The sequence below is a fragment of the Kryptolebias marmoratus genome, linkage group LG21 (assembly GCF_001649575.2).
Source record: "Kryptolebias marmoratus isolate JLee-2015 linkage group LG21, ASM164957v2, whole genome shotgun sequence".
NCBI classification, from domain to species: domain Eukaryota; kingdom Metazoa; phylum Chordata; class Actinopteri; order Cyprinodontiformes; family Rivulidae; genus Kryptolebias; species Kryptolebias marmoratus.
This window is the reverse complement of record NC_051450.1, coordinates 11569046-11590818: the sequence shown is the minus strand read 5'-3', so window position 1 is coordinate 11590818 and position 21773 is coordinate 11569046. Positions and strand designations below refer to the sequence as shown.

At 38.6% G+C, this 21773-nt stretch overlaps 1 protein-coding gene across 2 annotated transcripts in view; it reads left to right on the top strand.

The window, feature by feature from the left end:
- Positions 1 to 21773, top strand: part of LOC108230459 (RALY RNA binding protein like) — a 105497-nt gene that overhangs the window by 66745 nt on the left and 16979 nt on the right. For both annotated transcript variants that reach the window (XM_017406714.3, XM_017406716.3), the window contains exons 3-5: positions 16649 to 16724; positions 18079 to 18126; positions 20982 to 21163. In XM_017406714.3, the coding sequence (XP_017262203.1) occupies positions 16649 to 16724; positions 18079 to 18126; positions 20982 to 21163 (306 nt within the window). The remainder of the gene's footprint in view (positions 1 to 16648; positions 16725 to 18078; positions 18127 to 20981; positions 21164 to 21773) is intronic.

The window sequence follows — 21773 nt, the reverse complement described above, 5'->3', positions numbered from 1 at the left end:
GATCTGTTCAAGTTAGCCAAGAATTTGACTGAATGTTCACCGGCTCGATTATTTTCAATACTTATACTCCGCTAACATTCGGCATGCTAAGCTAAATATGCTAACACCGAGCCGTGTGGCGAATGTGGCGTCTATCATACAGGTTGAGCTCAACTCAAAATAATAGTTATAAACCATCTCAGAAGAAAATAACTTACCGAGCGCAGTAAATAACTCCGACAGGTGGAAAGTAAATAATCCTGAAATGACACAAAATGGCTTCTGTCGCTTCGCTTCGGTGGAAATCTGTGATTCTTGGGCGGAGTCAGTGAATTAACTCCTTCAGTGTTAGAGCTGCTGGTGGAGTTCAGAGTTAGGAAGTAAAGAGTTATTGATTCCATTTTAACACCTCTAGATTTGATACGTAAACACTTTGTTTTAACACTGGATTTTAACTAATAATAATATACATCCCAGAGTTACATAAACATAATGTGACTCTATAAGTGTAAAATTAACTCTGCTTTTGCACAAAGTCTGCTAACACCAAAACATTTAACACTTTTGAATTTGCTGTGTAGCTTCTTAACACAAAGACTGCAAACATATATTTACTAATCATGAGTATTATTATCACTGAAACGCACAGACTGTATAGAGTGCATATAGTTCATAAGTTAACATGCTAGGATTATATAGCAAGCACTGTAGCTTGCAAAGCATGCGTATAAAAATGTTTAAAAGTGAATTTAAAAATAATCAATTAAAAACCTTTACAGAGAATATATTCTAGTGACGTAAAATTTTCTAACAGGATGATTTGCATGTGTTCCCTCCGTTTAGGAAGCTGTTCAGAAACTTGCTAACAAACATAATTTTGCTCATGAACAAGCAACAGATCATTGTTTGGGTTCAGTGAAGTTGAATAGTTAGATAAATTATTGCTTCTAGGCTCTATAACTTCCTAATAAATTGTTGTAAAGTCACAAAGGTCACCTCTGTATGATAGCAGAAAAGTAGGCAATATGCTACAGCCTAAATTAAATTTAAAAAGTCTTACTCAGTGCTGGGTGATTTTTTAAGAACTGCCAACCAAGCAAGCAGAAGATAAAAGAAAATTAGATTTTTTTGTAATGACATAAACAAGAAACAGGAATCTCTCATTGATAAATGTCTAAGGTGATTCCACAAACAACAATAATCCTGATGGACATTGCAATTTGTGATCAGCCTTTTTTTTCAGATAGGTTGTAGTGTTGACTTCTGTTTCCCTGTTTTGTTCGACCCCTCAGCTTTGCACTGAAAACCCAGCTCATCACAACACAACATGTGTTCTGTTTCATTTGCCTCAAAACTCCAATCTGGGGATGGCAACAACCTAACCTCGCTCCAAATCGAATCTGGTTACAAGCTGACAGGGCCGCATTTCTCTGGGTTTTGTGCAGTCAAACTGTAGCAACATGTTCACTGATATAGGTTGTACACGTGCAGCCAGCTGATGAGATATGAACTGTCAAATATACACTTAATTAGTTTGTTACTGCAGCTATTAACGCATTTGATGTTCATGGCAGCTGTGTTGAATTCGAGGGCGAGGTTGGTGAGAAACATCCAACTTTCCAAGTTGGATATCTGACCTCAGCAGGTGCTCCAGTTGATTTATTTGACCTAGTATTTGGAAATTCCAACTTGATGACAAATGGAGCACAGCATTAGAGGCCACTATTATTGCAAACCCGTGCATCTTGTTTTCTAAATTCAGGAAATTGACATTCACAACCTACATTTATTTATTTTTCACATCTGGCGTGTGTCGGGTTCCATACAGACGCGGCTTTCAGCTGCTTTTCCTGGCACTTCCTGGGCTCCGTAGATCCTGCCTGTTTTTTCCGCCCGTTCCCTTCCAACACGTCGGGGTTTGGGAATGGCTCAGCCCTGCTCGCTGCGTGCATGAGACGCGCGCCACCTCTCCCGTTCCCAGGCATGGTACGGTCCTCGCTTCAAGAAGTGCCCCCACAGTTGTCCTGTCTGAGAGGCTAAATTAGAGCGTCCCCCCGCCGGTCTCTTCTCTCTCAGTCCCTTCGGTGGTAGCCGAACGACGAGCGCAAAGCTGGACCGCTACGTGATGACCATGTACAAGGGGAAGCGCCGCAACCATCGCTGTAAGTTTGCTCCGCGTCCGAAAACGGACATTTTCTGTGTTGCCGCTGGAGAGGCAAGTTAAGAAAGACTGAGCCGCAGTTACCAAGTACGAGGTTCTGTTTTCTGCATTTGCAGCATAAAGCTTTTATTTTTGTAATCATGTTTGTAATAATAAAAAAAAAAGTGTGTTCCCAAACTGCAGTGACGCATGACTTCCTTTGGTATACATGAAATGAAAAAAAAGGGGAAATATTTTTGCTGTATTGTATTTTCTTTGAGCAAACAATTACCTGATTCATACCCATTACCTCTTTATTTGTTACTTTTCTTAACTGCACATAATATTTTTGGGGGTTATGAGTATTTTTCTATTTAAAAAAAAGAAGAAGAGGGAATTGTTATAACAAATTGTGCTTTTTGTGTTTCGACCAAACCAGATTAGACAATATCCAAGTGATTAATACTCTTTTGCTTCAGAGCATGGAGGGGGAAAGGGTGTTAAATGAAAGCTTTGCTGCCTGTGAAGTGTGATGTTTGTTTTAAAATGAGCGCTCTTTAGTTTGTGTCCTCTATTAAAGCGACTGTAATGGATCGATTTATATGTGGCAGTTCATTTATACAAAGCAAGAAACAATACACTTTCTGGGTGTGAAGCTTGTGCAAATCTGGACACAGAGTCAAGAGACAGAGCAGCCAAGACAGTGTCTTCAAACCAGGTGGTTAAAAAGGCAGCGAGACTGTGCGTGGGCTCAAATTGGTGGCGAGTTTGTTTAAGGGGTTATTCTTTGCTTCTTCTGGCAGCCATTAGGCCAAAGTGACTTGAAGAGATTAAGTGCTGCGGAGCAAAGGAGGACTTATGTATCCCCCATGTGCTGCTGTAGGTGTTGGGTTTGAGCCTTGCAAAAAGATAAGAGTGTTCAAAAGATAAGAGCACCACAGATAATGTGACTCCGACATTAGAAGATGCAGGAAGATGCAGATCGTGCCAAAACTCCAACTCCAAGTCCATCAGGTGCTTTCTTTCTTTCTTTTTTCTTTTTTTTTCAGAAACAGAGAAGTTCTAGAATTGCAGATTCACAAACTGAGCAATGTCAGGCTGGGCGAGATGATGAAAAAAGCCAGAGATATTGCTAGAAGTGATGAATGAAAATGTGTTCTTGGAATGCTTCTTTTTTTTTTGGTGGGGTGGGGTGTGTGTGTGTGTGGGGGGGGGGTAATTGAAGGATGTTCTTCAGCAGCATATGCCGCACATCCACCCACAGCAGATCTGTGAAGGACTATTGAAAAGTCAGCTTGGGACAATGAATTATTTTGTGGCGTCAGTAAAAGCTGATTTGAACTGTGCTTTCCACAAAGGTAAAAGCTTTGTGGCAACTGCATGTTAGTCAAATAAATGAAATCCAGTTGAACAATGCGCTTTTACCCCCGTTTTTATTCGAGAAATAAACTCTTGTGCATTTATGCCGTTGCCCATTGTGATCAATTTAATTAAGAGAAGGAAACCACTCTGCTTAAAGGAGAGGAGTGGGTGAGCTTAAGTGTTTGGGATGGCATGAATAAGTATGCAGCTTAGGAGTCACTGGAAATCACTGGAGTCACGTCTGCACGGAGATTTGTTTTCTATGTATGTGTCAAAATGATGTTTGTTTGTGTGCCGTGTATAAAGTAGAGCTACAGCTACGGAGTGGAATATTATTCAAGCATTATGCTGATTAATCAGTTGATTATTTGAGTATTCAGATGCTCAAGTATGTGCAGCGTTGAAGGTTTTCCCTGCGAAAATCTCAGAAATTCACCAGCTGTGCCACCATTTTATTTATTTATTTATTTTTGCCTTATTTGGAGCAGATAAACACATCCCACTGCACTCCGTGCTGAAAATGTATCTGCATCTATCTGTCAGAGGAGACGTAATGTGACTCCCCTGTCGATGATGAAATATTGTGACAGAGTTGTCACAAGATGATGCTCCTGAAGAGCCTTCATCTCTCCTCCCAACAGCATCATCAAGGCTGTTTGGACTTGTGCCATGTGAAGCACTAATGAGTAAGACAAAAAAGACAAGCGCTCAGTGAGCCAAACACGCTGATCTGTATAAATATGACACGCAGAAGCTGAATTTTTACAACCTGACCTTGTTAAAAGTCTGATGCAGTCAGCAGATGACTGCTGCCTGTACAAACCAGTCTGACAAAAGCCGAAATGAATGTGTGAAGAGTCTTGAAATAACTGTAGAATTAGGGACATTTAAATATGTCTTTCTTTCTTTGACACCGTTTTACATACACCCCAATGGACCTGGATGAGAAGAATAATTTGAAAAGCGAAGAAAAAAAAGAGAAGAAGTCCCATGATTTATGCTAAATCAGTAATTCTCTGTATTTCCCGGTTAAAACAAAATTTAAACGTGTAAGTGAGAATCTAAAAGCTGTCGTCAGAAGAACACAAGGATCTCCGTTCTTGGTTTACCACTCAGTTGGACTAACTGCTGGGTGTTTGTTTTCATGCCTCGCTCCCCATCACTAAGCTCCCTCACCATGCTACGTTCATCTGTCCAACAGCCGCTTTTAGAAGTGCATCATTGTTCACTTACATAAGACAGCTCACTGGGTTTACAAGTCACACAGAGGGATGCAATCTCAAACCAATGCCATGGCTTTATCTGTTCTGCCAGGGCCTGAAGGGGGCCGAGGATTATGAGCTGAATCCCCCCAGACTCTGGCCCATGCAACTGCAGAGATAGGCACTGAGGCAGGGCAGAGAACTGAAAGTCAAAGTCGTGTTTGAAGAGGAAAAGGTGTTCCCATTTGTAATGGGCTGTTCACAGAGATGTTGTAGTCACGTATTGTGGTATAAAACTGGTGTATTGTGAACGCTGCTCTGTAAAGGCGCGGGCCAGTTTCCGGTTTCAAGGTGCACCATGGTTTTTACACGTCACAGGGACGAAACCTTTCTAATTTTCTGTCATGGCGTCTCTTTGGTTTAGATGTCTCGAAGCAAGAAACAGTGCAGCTTTTATTTTATTTTTTTTGTTTTTGTGAGCACAGAGCTGCGCTCCACTCCTCCTCCACCTGTTGCTGCAAGCTGTCAGCCAGTTCTCGTTAACTCCCTGAACATTTCCCTTCATTAAAAAAAAGACAAAGTCAATTGTTTCCAGTAGCAAATAACAAAGACAGACACGGCTTGTCTACCAGAGGAACGGCAACCATCAGCGCCGGTTTGAAACAAATGGCTGCAACAAGCTGTGAGAGTTAGCATGCAAACTAAACAGCCTGCTGTTGGCTCACTATAACTCAGCTAATTAACTAGGTACCATCAGCTTGTCAGTCTAACTGTCCCTCAATCTGCTATCTCTTAATCATAGTGGAGGGACTTTTGGTTTTAACTCTGGCTCGACTCATGCTGGTAACTAACTTTCTATTCAGATTAACTCTGAGACACCAGAATGCTACAACACCATTTATTTTTTTCCCCAGAGGTAGCAAACCCAGCATACATCTGTGTGGTGACTTCTATTATGACCAGCAAGGACATCCAAGCACACTTAAGGCTGTCTTAATCCTACCCAGGGAGCTTTTCCCAATGCTAGGAAGGTCGTCTTCCAGTTGAAAGGTTGGTGGTTCGAGCCCTGGCCCCTGCAGCGTGCGGCAGTGTGTTTGGGACACTGTCCCTGATATGCAGATTGGTGTACGAGTGAGCTTTTGAACAGTGTTGTTTGTATATAGAATGTAATATATAGCACTATAGTATATAATACAAAAGAATGCTGTATGAATGGGTGTGAAAGGCCTTTGCAGAACCTGAAGGATTAAAAAGGTTCTATACAAGTGCAGACCATGTACTTCGTGTTTCTGCACAGCCCCTAAAGTGTTACTCATCTCACATGGAACATAAACTAATTAGCAAAAGATAAATGCAGTTATTCATGATGAAGTTGCAGATGAGTTGTGGCTCAAATGTTATTTCTGCTTTTGAGGAGTTCTCTCTCTCTCTCTCGCTTTCTCTCTCTTTTTCTATAAGATGTTATAAAAACAATCAATTAAAATTTCCTAGACCAAAAAATAGCAAGTTGAAGCAGCTTGTTTTATTAAATTGGCATTGGATAACTCACAGGTTTTTAGTTTTCTCCCTCCAAAGCAAAAGAAACCTAAATTGCTCATGTTTCAAAGCTAACAAAGAGCTGTCAAGTTCTCTAAAAGCTGTTTCGTTAATTACCGTCTTTCTTTCAGAACTGAGTGGTGATGTCTGTAGTTTGTGTTTAAAGATCTGTGCATATACTTTAGTATGCATTGCTGTAAAAGCTGACTGAATAAAGGCCAACAATATTCAGTTTTGTCATCGGAAATTTTCATAATCAGAATAACTACACTGGTTCTAAGTCTGATGCAGCTTAACAGCAAGAAATGAACCATTAAAAAATAGCACATTGTAGTGGCCTAAGCACGGCGTGCTCACAAACAAAAGAGCGTAGTGATCCACATCAACACGATTTGAACTTTATTTGATGGTTCTCCTGAAAAGCTCTGTTTGATCTTCAAAGGTTTCAGAAGTACAGCACCTTTGATATGTAGATTGTCCCTCACCTCGCCGCTTATTTTCTGTGTAATTAGGTCTTAATAAACAAGCCAGTGCCTAAAATGTTTCTAATTTGGTTCAGGAAAATGTCAATGTTTGCTCGTCAGACTGCTTTGCACTTAAGTCTACCAATTTGAAGGAACTGCAGTGCCTTCTACCCCTGATTGATGGCTGCACAGGCAAATAAAATGAGGAATAAGGTGTGTGTGAGCCAAATGAATGAAGTCTGAAGTCTGAGTTAGAGTGGAGATAGAAGATTTTTGTCTACGTCAAAATATGTCTGGGTATCACCGTGATATCACATTGGATTCCGAGTCGCTGTGAGATTTAGTGAAAACCGGCACCTGCAATTTAGCTTTTATCTGTCCTTGGAAATCCTTTAGAGGGGCAAAGATGAAAGGCATATCTGTAGTTTTATGAGACCCACACCTGCCACTGCCTCGCCCACAGGTCCTGAAGGTACAGTGCTGGTTATTAGATGGAGCAATTTCTTTATCTCAGACCTCCTGCCTCTCTCACAGACCACTAGGCTTCACAATTCAGCAAGGGATTCACGTCAAAGGCATCTGAGCTGAATCTGGGGCAAAGATAAATTCCCCACATTCCGACCATTTCCCTTTTGCACGTCCATCACCAGCTTGGTTTGACTCCTTCCTGCTTCACATTACCTTTTGCGCTTGTCTCCTCTGCTAAGGAACAATTTGCTCAATTAATTAAGCCGATGGGGAGATAACGTCAGTGTCTGCAGCTCCCTCCCATGTCCTCATTCTCCTTTCTCTTCCTTGATGCTCTGTTTTATGTTTATCTCATCAAAGTGACAGGGGGCGGTTGCTCAGAAGGGACAGAATACAAAAAGCATATTAAAAAGGGCCAAACCACCTACTATGGTCCGTGTGGGAAATTTGTTCCCTCTGTTTTCGGAAGAGAAAAGAGCACATTTCTCATGTCTTGAAGGCTCTTGCTGATGTCCCAGAAGTTGTTTATTGCAGTCAATCACTTGTGCCTCATGTCTGCAATTTGATGTGCAGCACAGGCGACTCTAAAGCATTTTAAGTGATCAGGAGGAGAAAGGACTTTTTGTACCCTCGTGGCAGCAGGGTGTAATGTTAGAGAAAGCCGTTTCTCCAAATTTGATTCGAAGGGCACAGCAGAATGAAGAATTGCCATTGTTCCTTTGGGTTATAAAAAGTGAACTATTAATAATCTAGCTTCGTGTCAGGTTAACAGTTTTATTAATGTGTCAGCTGTGTTCCTGAAAACTGCTGTCATTCTGAGCCACAGCTCCTAATCTGCAATCCTTCCGAACATCAGCCACTGTTGCTATGGGGAACCAATCAATATGGCAAATGAAAAAAAAAGACTTTCAATTACAGCTTGTCCTAAAACAAAGCTCCACTGTTATGATATTCATTAGCTCTTCAATAAATTTAATAGAACTGCACATTACATTATATTTTTGTAAGGTTTTAACAGCTAATGAATAAATTATCATTGAATCCTTTATAAACTCATACTACCCAAAGAGTGTGCCTCTATTAGCTCATGTTGAGGTCATCAGCTGCACAACATGCTTCATTTTTAGTATTTACATTATGTAGTTGTTGCATATAAAGAGTGAGATACTTATCAATGCTAAATAGTAGGAAGTGATTACATAATTATTTATGACAGCCACAATACCAATAGTCCCATTTTTGCTTCGTCCAGTTGACCCATAGCTTCACACAACAGTGTTAACAAAAGCAAATCAACTAAACACCTAGCGCAACAAAGGATGTGTAGAGCAATGACTTTTTTTAAACACACCTTAAAAATGGAGAAACAAACAAGTAAAGCCTGCATTTTACTGCCTGAATGATCAAGTCCATGTTTAAAAAACATTCTCTCAAACGTGTTTTCTAAAACACCAGAGTCATGAGTCTTAATGGAGAAAACTGAGCCTCTGCCTGTTTATTTTTATGCTCCCTATAAAGGCCCACACATACTCATAAGTTGCCATTTTCTCAATTATACTTCTAGTGCTTCACCACAGCAGGTGTCCAAACAGGTCATTTGAAGCAACAGAAAGCAACAAAGTCACATGAGTGTTGGTTGCTGGGTTTCTCTAAAGGCTAAAAGGCAATTTTACATAAGCACAATGTAGTTTGACAAGCAAATCACTGCTTTTACTGTGCATGGAATGAGCATAATTCATAACAAAGTCTTTTTTCCCTGTCTCTTTTTGTTTAATTATTATTTAATCAGGAAGCCTCATTTAGATTCCAATCTATTTTTCCTAGAGAAACAAGAACACAAAAGATAACACATTAGCAAGGCATGAGAGCTGGTCAAACGGAGCCGCAACCAATTTCTGTTGTAGATATAAATATTATACAGCTTCCGTTTTAAATTAGGCACGCAGGTTTAGGTCTGATAAGGACTGATTACAAAAATGAAGCTTGTTTGGCGTGTGTTTAGACAATAGTCTCTGCTACAGTTTCAAAAAAAACCTTTGCAAATAAAAGCATTGAGTGCCAAGATATAAATATATTATATATATATATATAGTAGTCATTCCACTGGTGAAAAGTAAAGACTGATGAAAGCAGGATGTTGCAAAGAAAGATTTTCAGACATCTGTGAATTTTCCAGTACAAGCAGGGGAAAAAAGACAGCATTACTTGGCTCGACTCACTGAAACACCGTTCGAGCGTCTCTCCCATTTTCTGACCTTCTGTTGACTCCTGCTGCCCGTTGCCTGTTAGCTCTTCTCTGAAGCCTCAGGCTATTAGCTGGTGTTCCCCTCTTTCTGTCTGGTGGAGGAAGAGAGACTGTGAGCTTTCAGGAAGAAACGCAAAGCAACAGAGACAAAGATGCCGCAGCTGGATTTGTTGTGGCTTCCACAGGACTAGCAGAGTTTGTGTCTCGCTCCTGGGTCTCATTCATATTCCTCCCAGAAATGCGAGATTGTCTTTGCATTCTCGCATGACTCATTCTTGTTTTGGGGTTCTGTCGATTTCCATAAGAACATGTACTCATTTGCACCGACTGCCTGCGCTGCACCGCCATATGGCTAAGTTTAAAGCCTTGATTTATTCAAAAACCTCTATATTCTTCCCTTGCTACTGAAAGGAGAGGAGAATAAGACTCACAAAGCTTTCGTTAGCAGCACAGGTGTCACAGAGAAAAGGCCCCACAGGTGACGCTCAGCACTGAAATGCTTCATAATGAGCTTCCTGAGTCAGAAGAGACAAAGGAAGAAATAAAGCCTGTGATGGATGCTGATTGGGGTTAGATATTGTCTTTTGTGAGCACGACAGAGATGGTGATTGAGAGAGGCAGGGGGAGACATTGAAATATAGGACGAAGCTTAGGTTAGAGCAGGATACATGAGCAAAGAGACGGAGATGTAAGGCGGCAAATGAGACCAATAAAACACATGGGCAGCTTCCTTCAGGGAGTCACGGATCCTTGTTTTCTTGACAGAGGAACACAAGTCTGTCTGCAGCGATTACTTACGCTTCGTGCCTCCGTCTTCCCGCTGCAGTTTACCTCCTCATTTCTCAACCAATAACAATGCAGCCTTTAAAATATATTCATACCGAGGTCATGCTTGTGTCTGTATCTACAGAAAACAGACACCTTCCTTCTATGGGAGAGAGAAAATGAGAAACAAGCTCTAACATATCCAAATATATTGTCAGTGCAGCAAAAATCAAAATACATCACATACACACAAAGTTTTTTTCTTCTTTCCTCCAAGGCCCAGGCAGAGCGCCGACACAGACCATCTTTGCGATCTTTGTAACTTGTTCAGCACCACGGACAGCTCCACCCTCGGCTCTGACTGGCCCAGCTGCAGACTAAGCTGGCAAACAAGTCACAGATAAAAAGAATACGAAAAAAGAAGAAATTATTTTTATTACTATTAAAGAGAAACAATACAGTGTCTCTCCTTACCCAGTAAATATCTCATACAAACCAAAATGAGTGGTTTGGTTGCAGTGGAACAAAATATCTTTTAGAGGATTCTCACCTGCATATATTACAATGAGTCAAACCTTTCACTACTTCACCAAAATGATACAATAGTATGGATTCATGTAAGGTTTAAACACTTTACCCATAGTTTTAAAATGTCCTTTTAGTCCTTTAAAGATTTGAGGCTTGACTCTGGTAAGTCCTTATCTAAGCTGCTGGAAATAACAATCATTACTTAACCTTGTCCTTTAAACAAAATAAACACGTTTGTGGATTTATTTTGACTGCAAAATTCATCCCTTCATTCATCTTCATAATTATGTTCTGTTTTTACTGTCAAAATAAACTGACTGCAAGCAAACAAATGGCACAGATAATTCAGTTACATGTCATTTATATTTTGATATGATATGTGATCTGTGTTTAACTTTCGTATTGCAGCTTTATAGCACTTTATATCTGCTGATATCTGAGTGGATTGATAATGCATAGTTCAGGGTATGGTCTGTAATTCTCACACTCCATGCAGTGTATGCCAGTATGATGCTGTAAGCCAGCATAAAATGCTGACAATGTGATAATTTTGAGCAAAGTTCAAAAATAAATGGCATGATCTCATTGCTATTATTTTGCTATAAGCGTTTATTCATAAACAGTGTTGCCATAACCCTCTAGGGATGGGTAATGCTCTGGCTTGTCAAAATGAATGTTTCCCTACATTTCTATGTATATCTCTGCCATTATACAACATATCAAGGCTTTGAAAACACTGTCTGGAAGCCTAGAGTCACAGCTTCCGTCTTATCTTTTTTGCTACATCCTACATCACCCAAAATGGGAGTTATGGGAAAAAAATGTCACCATCATTAAGCCCTCTTTATCTCAGTCTTTGTAAAATTTGGTGAAAGTAGAATGAGAAATAACACTACATTTCAAAAATGAAAAAAAAGACAATAATATTACTGAATTTCATTTTGGGCATTTATTTCACATTTATCTGCTAATTTGTTCATAATTCCACTACTTTTGTGCACCTAAGACTTAAATAAATTCATTTTGTGTGCTGAAACAGTTTGCCCACATGAATAAAGGTGTTTTTATACAAGAAATGTACAAAATTTGCTAAAACCCATATCAGTCTTTCAGCTTTTGGTCTAATTATATATTATCGTTTTGGACTAACCCAAAACCTAACCTCTCTTTCCATAAAGCTGAGAGTATTCTGAACATTTGGGTGTCCAGCACATGGGTATTGTGATAAATACAAATTCTTTAAAAGGGTAGATGAATGAAGGGATGTAAAAAATGAGGAAAACATCTTTTTTATGGAAAATAAGGAAAAGGGACTAAGTCCCCAGAGGGTTAAAGAAATTAGGGGTGGTTCATCTCTGGTAGACAAGCAATGACTGAGTGTTTTTCACTACCGTAAATTATTTGAAACAGAAGGCTTTGTCTATTTTTAATGAGGGGAAAACTTTTGGGTCACCCTCCTCTCGACCATCATTCACAGCTGACTGATGGCTTGCATCATCAAATAGTAGAAGTGAAGCTCTACTCTGCTCTACATCCGGCTGCATCTGGCACCTTCTTTACAGGAATTTAAACTACAGGAACAGCAGGATGGAAAAATGTTGTGGTTTTAAAACGGACTTTTTAACACCATGGTATATGTTGAAGGCAGCCCCTAGGCTTGGGTGCATTGATCCAAAAAGCTAACCTTTAGTAGATTATGTTGCACATACAGTGTCTATGAAAAGTATTCACCCCCTTGGATGTTTTATCATTTTATTGTTGTTATAAATCAGTCACGGTCAATATAAATTGGCCTTTTTTGACAAAAATGTTTGATTTCTACAAAGTAATCCCAAATGAATAAACATATGTAATGTAAGAGAAGTAATTGCATAAATCCTCACCCCATTTAAAGTGACTGTCGTAATTCAATTCAGAGGTCCAGCCGCATGGTGCCAAGGAGTCTCACAATTAGTGGAATGGGAATCACCTGCGGGCACTGAATGTGTCTCAAGTGATTGCAGTATAAGAACATCTGTGTCTGGAAGGTATGCTTACTGGTTAATCAGTGTTTCTGGCTATCATTACACCATAAAGACAAAAGAACATTACAAGAAACTCAGAGAAAAGATTACTGAAAAGTTCAAGACAGAGGATAGATACAAAAACACCCTAAACATCCCCAGGGGTTCTGTTAAATCCATCATCAAGAAATGGAGGGAATATGGAACATTGCCAATATTTCAAGAGCAAGCTGTCCTCACAAACTAAGTGGCCGTGAAAGGAGTAAGATATTTAGAGAGACCACCAAGACACCTGTGAGCACTCTGAAGGAGTTTCAAGCTTTAGCAGGTGAAATGGAAGAGACTGAGCTACAACTACTGTTACCTAGGATCTTCACCAATCTGAGCTTTAAAAAAGACACTGTTAAAGAAAACACAGATTAAATCTTCATTATAGTTTACCAAACAGTATTTGGACAACTCTATGGTCAAGTGGAAGAAAGTTCTGTGGCCTGATGAGAACAATTTTGCTTTTTGGCCATCAGAGAATACTGCACATCACCACAAACTCACCATCCCCACTGTGACACATGGTGTTGGCAATGTCATGCTATGGGGATGGTTCTTGGCAGCTGGCCCTGGAAGGCTTGTAAAGATAAAGGGCAAAATGAATGCTGCAAAAATGGAATTTTTAAAAAAAGCATACACTAAAACCCACACAGAAATGGTTTATAATGACAACAAGGTTAACATTCTGGAGTGACCGAGTCAAAACCCAGATCTAAATCCAATAAAGAATTTGTGGCTTCACTTAAAAAAGGCTGTTCATGCCTGATACCCCCCGTAACCTGACAGCTTGAGCAGTTTTGTAAAAAAAAAAAAAAAGAACAGAGTGTATAGAATATAGAGTAGCTAAAGCTGCTTGTACTACATACTGAGGTGAAGTGGGTGAATATTTAACAGCCACTTATTTTACATTACATACTTTTATTTAATAGTTATTACTCTATAGAAATTTGATTTCACTTTGACATTGAAGAAGTTTGTTTTTTCTTTCTCAAAAATGCCAACTCATATTGACCAAGACTGAGTTATGACAACAATCAAAACATAAAACATCATATGGGATGAATACTTTTTATAGGCATTGTGGTACTCTACTGAGAATTAGCTTAAGATAAAAGAGAAAAACAGACAACAATGAACATCTTCAGAAAAAGTGTGAAGCATTACAAGCAAGAAATGACAAGGACATATATTTATATATTTTCAGATTCCATCAACACTACAAACAAGACATTTGCAACTTGTTTGTACAAAGATCATTTTTGTGTTGATTTGTCTCAGACAGCAGTTGATTTATCAACTCATTTCAGCTTAGCCAAGTTCCTCCGTGATAAAAGGTGTGAATTGTTCCAATGAAGTAAACTTTTGAAGCAGATTTACCCTGACAGCTGCAGTCAGAGAGGTCTGAGGCTGTCGCAGCTTCCCAGCAGAGACAATAACTGCCAGCTTTACCGTAAAAGCCGAGACAGAACAGAAACAATAAAAAAAGAGGTTCTGTCTGAGATGTGTTTTTTTCTTTTTGATAGCTTGAGGTGTTTGGATGCCAATTATACCCAGCGTGGCCGCTGTGAGCTAATTAAAGGTTTGCCTCAGATGTGAGTAAACCTTCAGGTTAATGAGCAAAACTGTAATTATCTTGTAAGTCAGCCGTATGGTCAGCCTCGACAAACTGTCAAGTACGCGCACGCAAACACATGCTCATCCCGTCATGCTGCTCCGTGCAGAAACGTCCGTACGAACACACCAGAGCTTAATCCTGTTTCTCATGAGTGCAGACGCTGGTTGAAGGAGGAAGGAGTTTGCCAGCAGCTTATTTTCAGCCCAGTGCTCTTCCACTCCGAGCGACCGGGGAGTTTCCTCTTGTTCAGCATCGGAAGGAAGAACGGAAGCATAAATTATTAAAGCAAACGTGTGCAGCTGAAAGGCAGAACGTAATATTGTCAGAAAGTGCCTTTAAAAGCACTTAACTGGGTTCTTATTTAGACTGACGTTGCAGCGCGGGTTGGGCTTCTTTACTCCAGTGAGCCTTGTTGATTAGTATGTCGCTTTTGGTCTTAAATCTGAATCCTGCCAGTTACGAAACGGCCTCTTGAGTGACGTGCGGCTTTTCAGCAACATATTGTGTGATCTCAAGGACGATTTAAAGAGAAAAAAAAATTGCATATGATGAGATTTTCTGCTCTTAGTCAGTCTCATGCTTTGCCTGAAGTGTCCACAGCCTTTATTGCACCATGTATTCATTTTTAGTAGAATAACTGTCTTACTCTTAACTCATCTAAGATAAAATGACTTCTAGGATGAACTTATTCGTACTAACTTGGCAGATTAACTATATTCTGCATTTTTGTGTTCCAGATGTACATTGCATCTAGTTCCCCCCTCTATTTTCTCCTTCCATATTGTGTTTTATTTTAATTTTGTATAATTTGCATTGCATAATTTTAAAGTCCTTATTACATCTGCATTCATAGAGGTGATCAGCTTTGGAGTATACACCCTGTAACGCCTTTTGCAATATAGGGATCTGAACAATTTTTCATCTTCTGATTACACATTGGTTCATCCATATTTGTTTTTTCACCACAGACTACAAACCCAGCTATAATTCAAAGCTTTCCTAACACTGAACTTTTATTTTGAGTGTAATTTTTTTATGCTCAATATATATATATTTATTTTATTTTATTTTTGTTATGTTTTAACAGATTCTTTCTTACCTTGAAAGAAGAATTTATATATATTTTTTAGATGTTCCAGTGTATTGTATCAAGGTCTCCAGCCCCACCTGTGGAAAATTGTCTCTTGCTGTGCACCTCAGATTTATTGAATCTGCCCTACAGCGCCGCAACTTTGACTGTCGCTTCTTTTAACGTCCCCCAAAAAGGTCCATTCTTGCAGTAGAAATATGGCAGAGCCTCTTCACAGCTTGCTGCTTTTTTTTTCCAGTTGCACAATTTTTTTTTTTTTTTTGGTTAAACTATATGTAATACCATCACTGCCACGATGAACCACTGATGTATGATGAATTTTGAAGAGATAAACTTGTTGGATCTTTAATTAGGTTACACTACTATGCAGGAAAAACTAGTGTTAATTTAATTTCTTTAATTGTCAAAATACTGCACTACATTTCTGAGAGTTGTGCACTAATTCATTAGGAAGATAGTGCTGCTTTAATAGCTTTCTGCTTGTCAGGTTTTCTTTTATAAGCCTGTTTATTTCACTCCTTTTATTTGTATATATTATTGCTTTCATATTAAGATAAATTTCACAGTGACAGTTGGTGTTCTATTTTTTATCACTACACGTGCCGCAGTCATATTCTTTATTTTCTCTCTCCTTCACTGGAAATCTACAATTAATATCCTTCAGATTATGAGACAAAGGTATTTGTAAAACTAGAACCCAAGTGTAAAGAATTACAGAGTATCACCTTTACTGTATCAAACAGATAAGAGCTTCTTAACAGTTTGATCTTTTTGTGCTTCTTCTGGCTTTATTGTCAAACACTTTACAGATATTTCAATTAGCTAACTCTGGGTCCTCCTCAGTCAATAAAACTTACACGCTGAAGATGAGCTTCTAGTGTGAATTAGCAGATTTGCTACTGTATGGTGCATTCACTGAGGGGGAAAACAATTGATTTTCGAGCATTGGATCAGCTGGAAACAATCAATCCAGTCAAGCTGAAAACAACCCGATTGATCCCTGTTCCCTATATGAAAGCATTATTCAAATAACATTTTGCACAATGCATCAAGCATTTTACTACAGCTTCACAATTCTGTATTCTCAACTCATATAATTGTTTTGCATAAAATCTAATTTTTTAACCAGCAAATGTTTATTAATCATTAAGAACTGTCCCAAGCTGTCTGACAAGCTTTTTGTTTGCTTGTTTGTCATTACAGACATAAACATGGCGGGCGAGCCCAAACCGTACCGGCCTAAACCAGGCTCCAAACGGCCGCTCTCTGCCGTTTACAGGTAAAAGTCGCCCTATACTTGCAACATGCAAAGTCCTGCTGTTTCTATAAATATTAACCAGCTTTTTCATCCTGCTGTTCCCGTTCGTGTAAATCTGCAGTAAACTGTAGAATATGATGAATTATGCTCCTTATTTTTTCTCTTTTAAACCTTGAATATCTAATCGACATCATGCTTTCTGCCTTTCTGTGGCTTGACTGCAGTTCCTACAGCACAAACATGGAAAGCTCAAAGGAAATAACGTTGTATAAGCTTCATTAGGCATTGCCCTGATTTTCTGCCCAGTACAGGTCTCCTGGTCACAAACAAGTATTTTGTTTACTGCAGTCTAATGTGACAAAGGTCCAGACGTGTTTTATATTCAGCGAGACACTGGGACTTCACCCAAAGGAAACATTAACATTCCCATCAATTTAATCTTGTCTTTATTGTTGGTTTGCTTCATCCCACATCCTCTTTTACTAATTTATTAGCTTGTGCATTGTGTTATCATAAATCTTCATTTGCATTTTATAGCTGCAGCTGAAAACAGGCAGGATGTAAAATGGTAATTATGAGCCAGGAACACAAAACCAACAGCATTTGTTGCTAAAATGGAATAATAACTTGAATCCTAATTAGGATCCCTTTGAGAATAGCAGAATTTTATTACAAATCCTTCTGTGCTCATTATGTCCATTATTTTTGTTTCGGTTGCCATCCTGAGTTTCCAACACTGATTTTTGTTTTCAGCGTTTTGAAAAGAGAGCTTTTTGTTCTCGATTTTTGCTTTTTTTTCCCCAACAATGGTGTCTCCAGTAAAAATACAGGCACATTTGTGGAGAGAACAGCCTGTTTTCACTTTATGATGAAGGGTGTCTTTCATGCCAGGTGTGCTTATCCAAAAATAAATTAACAAAATAAAGTAAAAACTGCTTCAAGACGATTTGGGAGGGTGTTTCAAACATTCTTAGTCCTATGTCATTTTAACTATCATACATTAATTTGGGTGTTGGCCCTTTTTTCAGTCATGTTTTTGTCAGAATTGAACAGGTTGTAATGTATATGAATACTGTTACTTCTATGCACAAAAACATAACAATATAATATATTAGTTATCAGCATCATCCTTTCAAAAGTCCCAGCTGATCAGCCTCTACCTTCTACTGTCTTTATTTGTCCTTAAAACATTTTAATTGTTGTTTAAATTTTGTTTGTCTGTGGTTTTTGCACACCAGACTGATGTAGGTTCACGTTTTTTCCACCTTTGTTAAGTTTTAGCCCGAAATTGTTTTAAAACTATTTGCACTTGATATGACAAATTGTCAGTCATGTTCTGGATTTTCTGTCCTTCCTCCTCTTTTGTCTCTTATAGTGGCTATGAATTTGACTATGAATACTACAGAGATGATTTCTACAGCAGGTAGGTTCATGTCTATTGATTGTATGCTTGTGTTTCTAGAAATACTAAGATATTAACAAACATTAACTGAGCCCCTTCCTTTTTGCTCCTTTACCAAAATGGCCACTCTACAACACTTACCTGTTGCCAATTAACCTAATTAGTTGCAAAATGCTACACCAGCTGTTTCTTATTCACACCACTTACTTTTACAACCATTTGTTGCCCTTCCCTTCATTTTTGAGATGTTTTGCTGCCATTAAATTCAAAATTACCCTATGTTTTTCCCTAAAAATCTTACTTTTTTGATTAAGCATTTGATAAGTTAGGTATGTTCTGTTTTGGATGCAATATAGGTTTATGAGACTTGTCAAACACGCCCCAATTTCAGAATCGGGGTTGTACCATCTAGTTCCTGAAACAATGACAGCTCTGTGTTAGATTTCTTTTAATTGGATGTAGCAAGCAGAAATCCCCAGTATGTATTAAAATTAAAATCTTTCAAAGAAGAAATTTTCCACATGGGGAGAGGTCCTTCACGTGGAGGTGGGGCTCAGTATTATGTTTGTTCTTACGTTACTGAACAAAAGAGGCTGTGCTGAACAGCCTGTAAATGTTTGCTATTTGAGATAATTGATCTTCTCCTTTTTTCCAATTTTCCCAGAATCACAGAACTAATACATGCCTAAAGGCAGACCTTTTTATGTATTTATTGTCTGAATTTAGTCCCAACACCAATATTCTGTTGTCTTGGATCTCCTGATAAGTCCCCTCAGGATCAAATAACACAACCAAAAATCTAATATGCATTCAGGAATTAAAATAAACAAAGAATGTCAGCGCTTTCTTTAAGGAAAGATTAAATGTCTTAAACTTTGAAAATCTCTGTTTCAGGGTAAATATTCAATAAGCATATGTAAATAAAATAATGTATAAGTTACATGTTAAAGAGCTAAAAACTGGCATCCTGTCAAGTGTTTGTTCTTTTATGAAAGTGCTTAATTTTTGTAAAAAGGAAGGAGTGTTGTGGGTGAGGAGTAGATTATTGAGCCACTTTCCTGAGGCTTCAGATGTCCCTGAATCCAATAAATGACAGCAAAAAGCTAATAATGGAAATATTGAGCTCAGGCTTTCTTCAGTGTCACAATCTGCCGCTCCATCAGGACTCATCGGAGTCTAACGCTGACATGTAGGTTCATTGTGGTATCCAAGGCGATCTAATCAAACAGCAAACACAAATTATAAAACTAAGTTTAACATTTGGATCAAGTTTGGCTTTTGTTTATTTGTTTTTTTCTTATAATACCTCAACAGACTGCTTAAAAACATTTGGAATCTGAGAAAGATTTCGATGCGCTGCAGCTTGAAAAACAATTAAAGGTACTTTTATTTTAAGATACTCGAGTTTGAAACGTAGGAAAATTAATGGAAATGCAAATCTGTCATTAGAGAAAGGAAAATCAGTTTAATCCTCTTTGTTATGCTTCTTTCTTCATCTTTATGCTTGGAAACGCTTAAAAGAAACATACTCATCCTGCAGGTTTTTACGTGCATCTTTCAAGTCCAAACTATAAGCATTTCCTGCAAAACTAATTAGCCTTTTGGTCAACTAATCATATAATGCTAATTAATTTAGCTAAGTGTGAACACAACAACGAACTGTCACTGAAGTTGCTAAAACATATATATATATATATATATATATATATGTATATTTGCACTGAGCTGAAGTTATAACTCTGGATTGTCAAGATTTGACAAAAAAAAAGCTAAAACTGTCATTTTTCCAAGTAAGGTGATCCTACTTTAATACTCGGCATGAAAATGTCTTTTAATTTTGTTTAAACAAACTGAAAGCGTCAACACAGTAAGGGATGGTGACTTGCAATGAATATAGTGTCTTTTCCACAAATCCTTCCATTGAAAACTCTTCTCTGACGAAACAGGAAATGCAGCAATAATACAATAATTTTGCTCGTCAGTTTCTTCATATTTTGTTCATATGGTGGACACGGTGGCGGGGCAGGTACAGTTCTGGCAGTTGTGGCTTTAATTTGCACTCTGTATTCTTTTCCCAAATAAACTGCAATGACGGCCAAAGCAGACATGGGATGACTCAAGGGTTTTTGAGCACACTGCTACCAAGAACTCTTCAAAACAGAACTCACATTAACCATTCAGTATTGTATATTTTAACATTGTATACGCCTATTTCATGTCCAAACAGTTCAGAGCTGTAATGTCTTCCAATAAGCTGTGAAATATTAACCTGCCCATGTCTGTTTCAGGTGGAGGTCAGCAGATGATTATTCAAAATAATAGCCAATTTTAATTCAAGTCATTAGCCTCGTCATAGAGATTTCTTAAAATCTGTCATCTCGTCAGAACGGCTAGTCAGATCAAGGATACAACTTAACCACGCTGACGAAGAAACACTTGGCTTCTCTCTCATTTATCCGGCAGCAATCAGAGTGCTTATCTGCGGCGACATTTCCTATTTTCCAAATGTCAAACGTGTTGAGAGCTGTGACAGTCTTTGTAACCGAGAACAATCAAAGCTGACAGCCTCATTTAACATTTAGCACCCTCTTCTTTTCATCCTCTCCATCTTTAGAGGATCTGTGGAGGGAAAACTTTCATCCATATAATGATCTGGGAAAGTATATAAAAAGGGGGATATTGGTTGGATGTTATCTGTAATTTTTTGTCCCGTCTGAGAAAGAGAAATCCACTTCAGCTCTGTCTTGAAATACTAACAGAAGAAATAGCTAATTGTAAAATGGACTTTCTCTCATTGTTTTAGAGCCTTTTCTTTAAAAAAATAAAACAATGAAAAAGCATGAGTCTACAGGTTTCTTTTTTTAATTATTTCCAAGGCTTTTTGACTACCACGGCAGAGTGGCCCCACCTCCCAGAGCTGTGATCCCTCTGAAGCGCTCCAGGGTGCTCGCTCCTTCCTCCCGCCGTGGAAAGACCTCCTTCCCTGTCAAAACATCCTCTTCTTCGTCCTCGTCATCCTCCAGAGCTCCCACATCAACCTCCTCCTCGGGCGTGAAACGTACGTACAAGAAAATGCTTTTCACTTGTATTTGCACTTTTTACTAATTATACTAATACTTTAGTGTCCTTCAACCCAAGAATGAATATTAGTTGTCATAAATCATCCAAATATGTGTTGTGAATGACTCTCAGCTACTACCACACCAAACTTTAGTCCAAGACTTGCAATAGTGACTGACTTAGAGCTATTTTTATGCTGTCTAAGGTCAATTGGCTGTCTTGAATTGAGTTGGCGCCTAAATGGATCACTCATGGAGTTACATCAATTGATTATTTCCTAAAAGTTTACCTAATTTGTTCAGCTTTTCATGAGATATTTTGCTAACAGATAGCGTTGACTCCACATAGCTTTGGGCAAAGATCTTGCACAATCTATCAGTGCTTTCTTGGCTAAACTGGACTTAATTTTAGATCAATATGTGTAAAATTGACAGGCCCGTTTCCATTTTTGTGTTTTTCGAGATCAGTTGGTTTTGGCGGCCGTCTCGAATCAGGCTGACTGTAAAAGTTAATCAGCTGTAGATTTAAATCTACTTAAACTTTCTCGCAGTTTGATTATAACTAGTCGAGTAGTTAATGGGATATTTTGGTACATGAACACACAGACA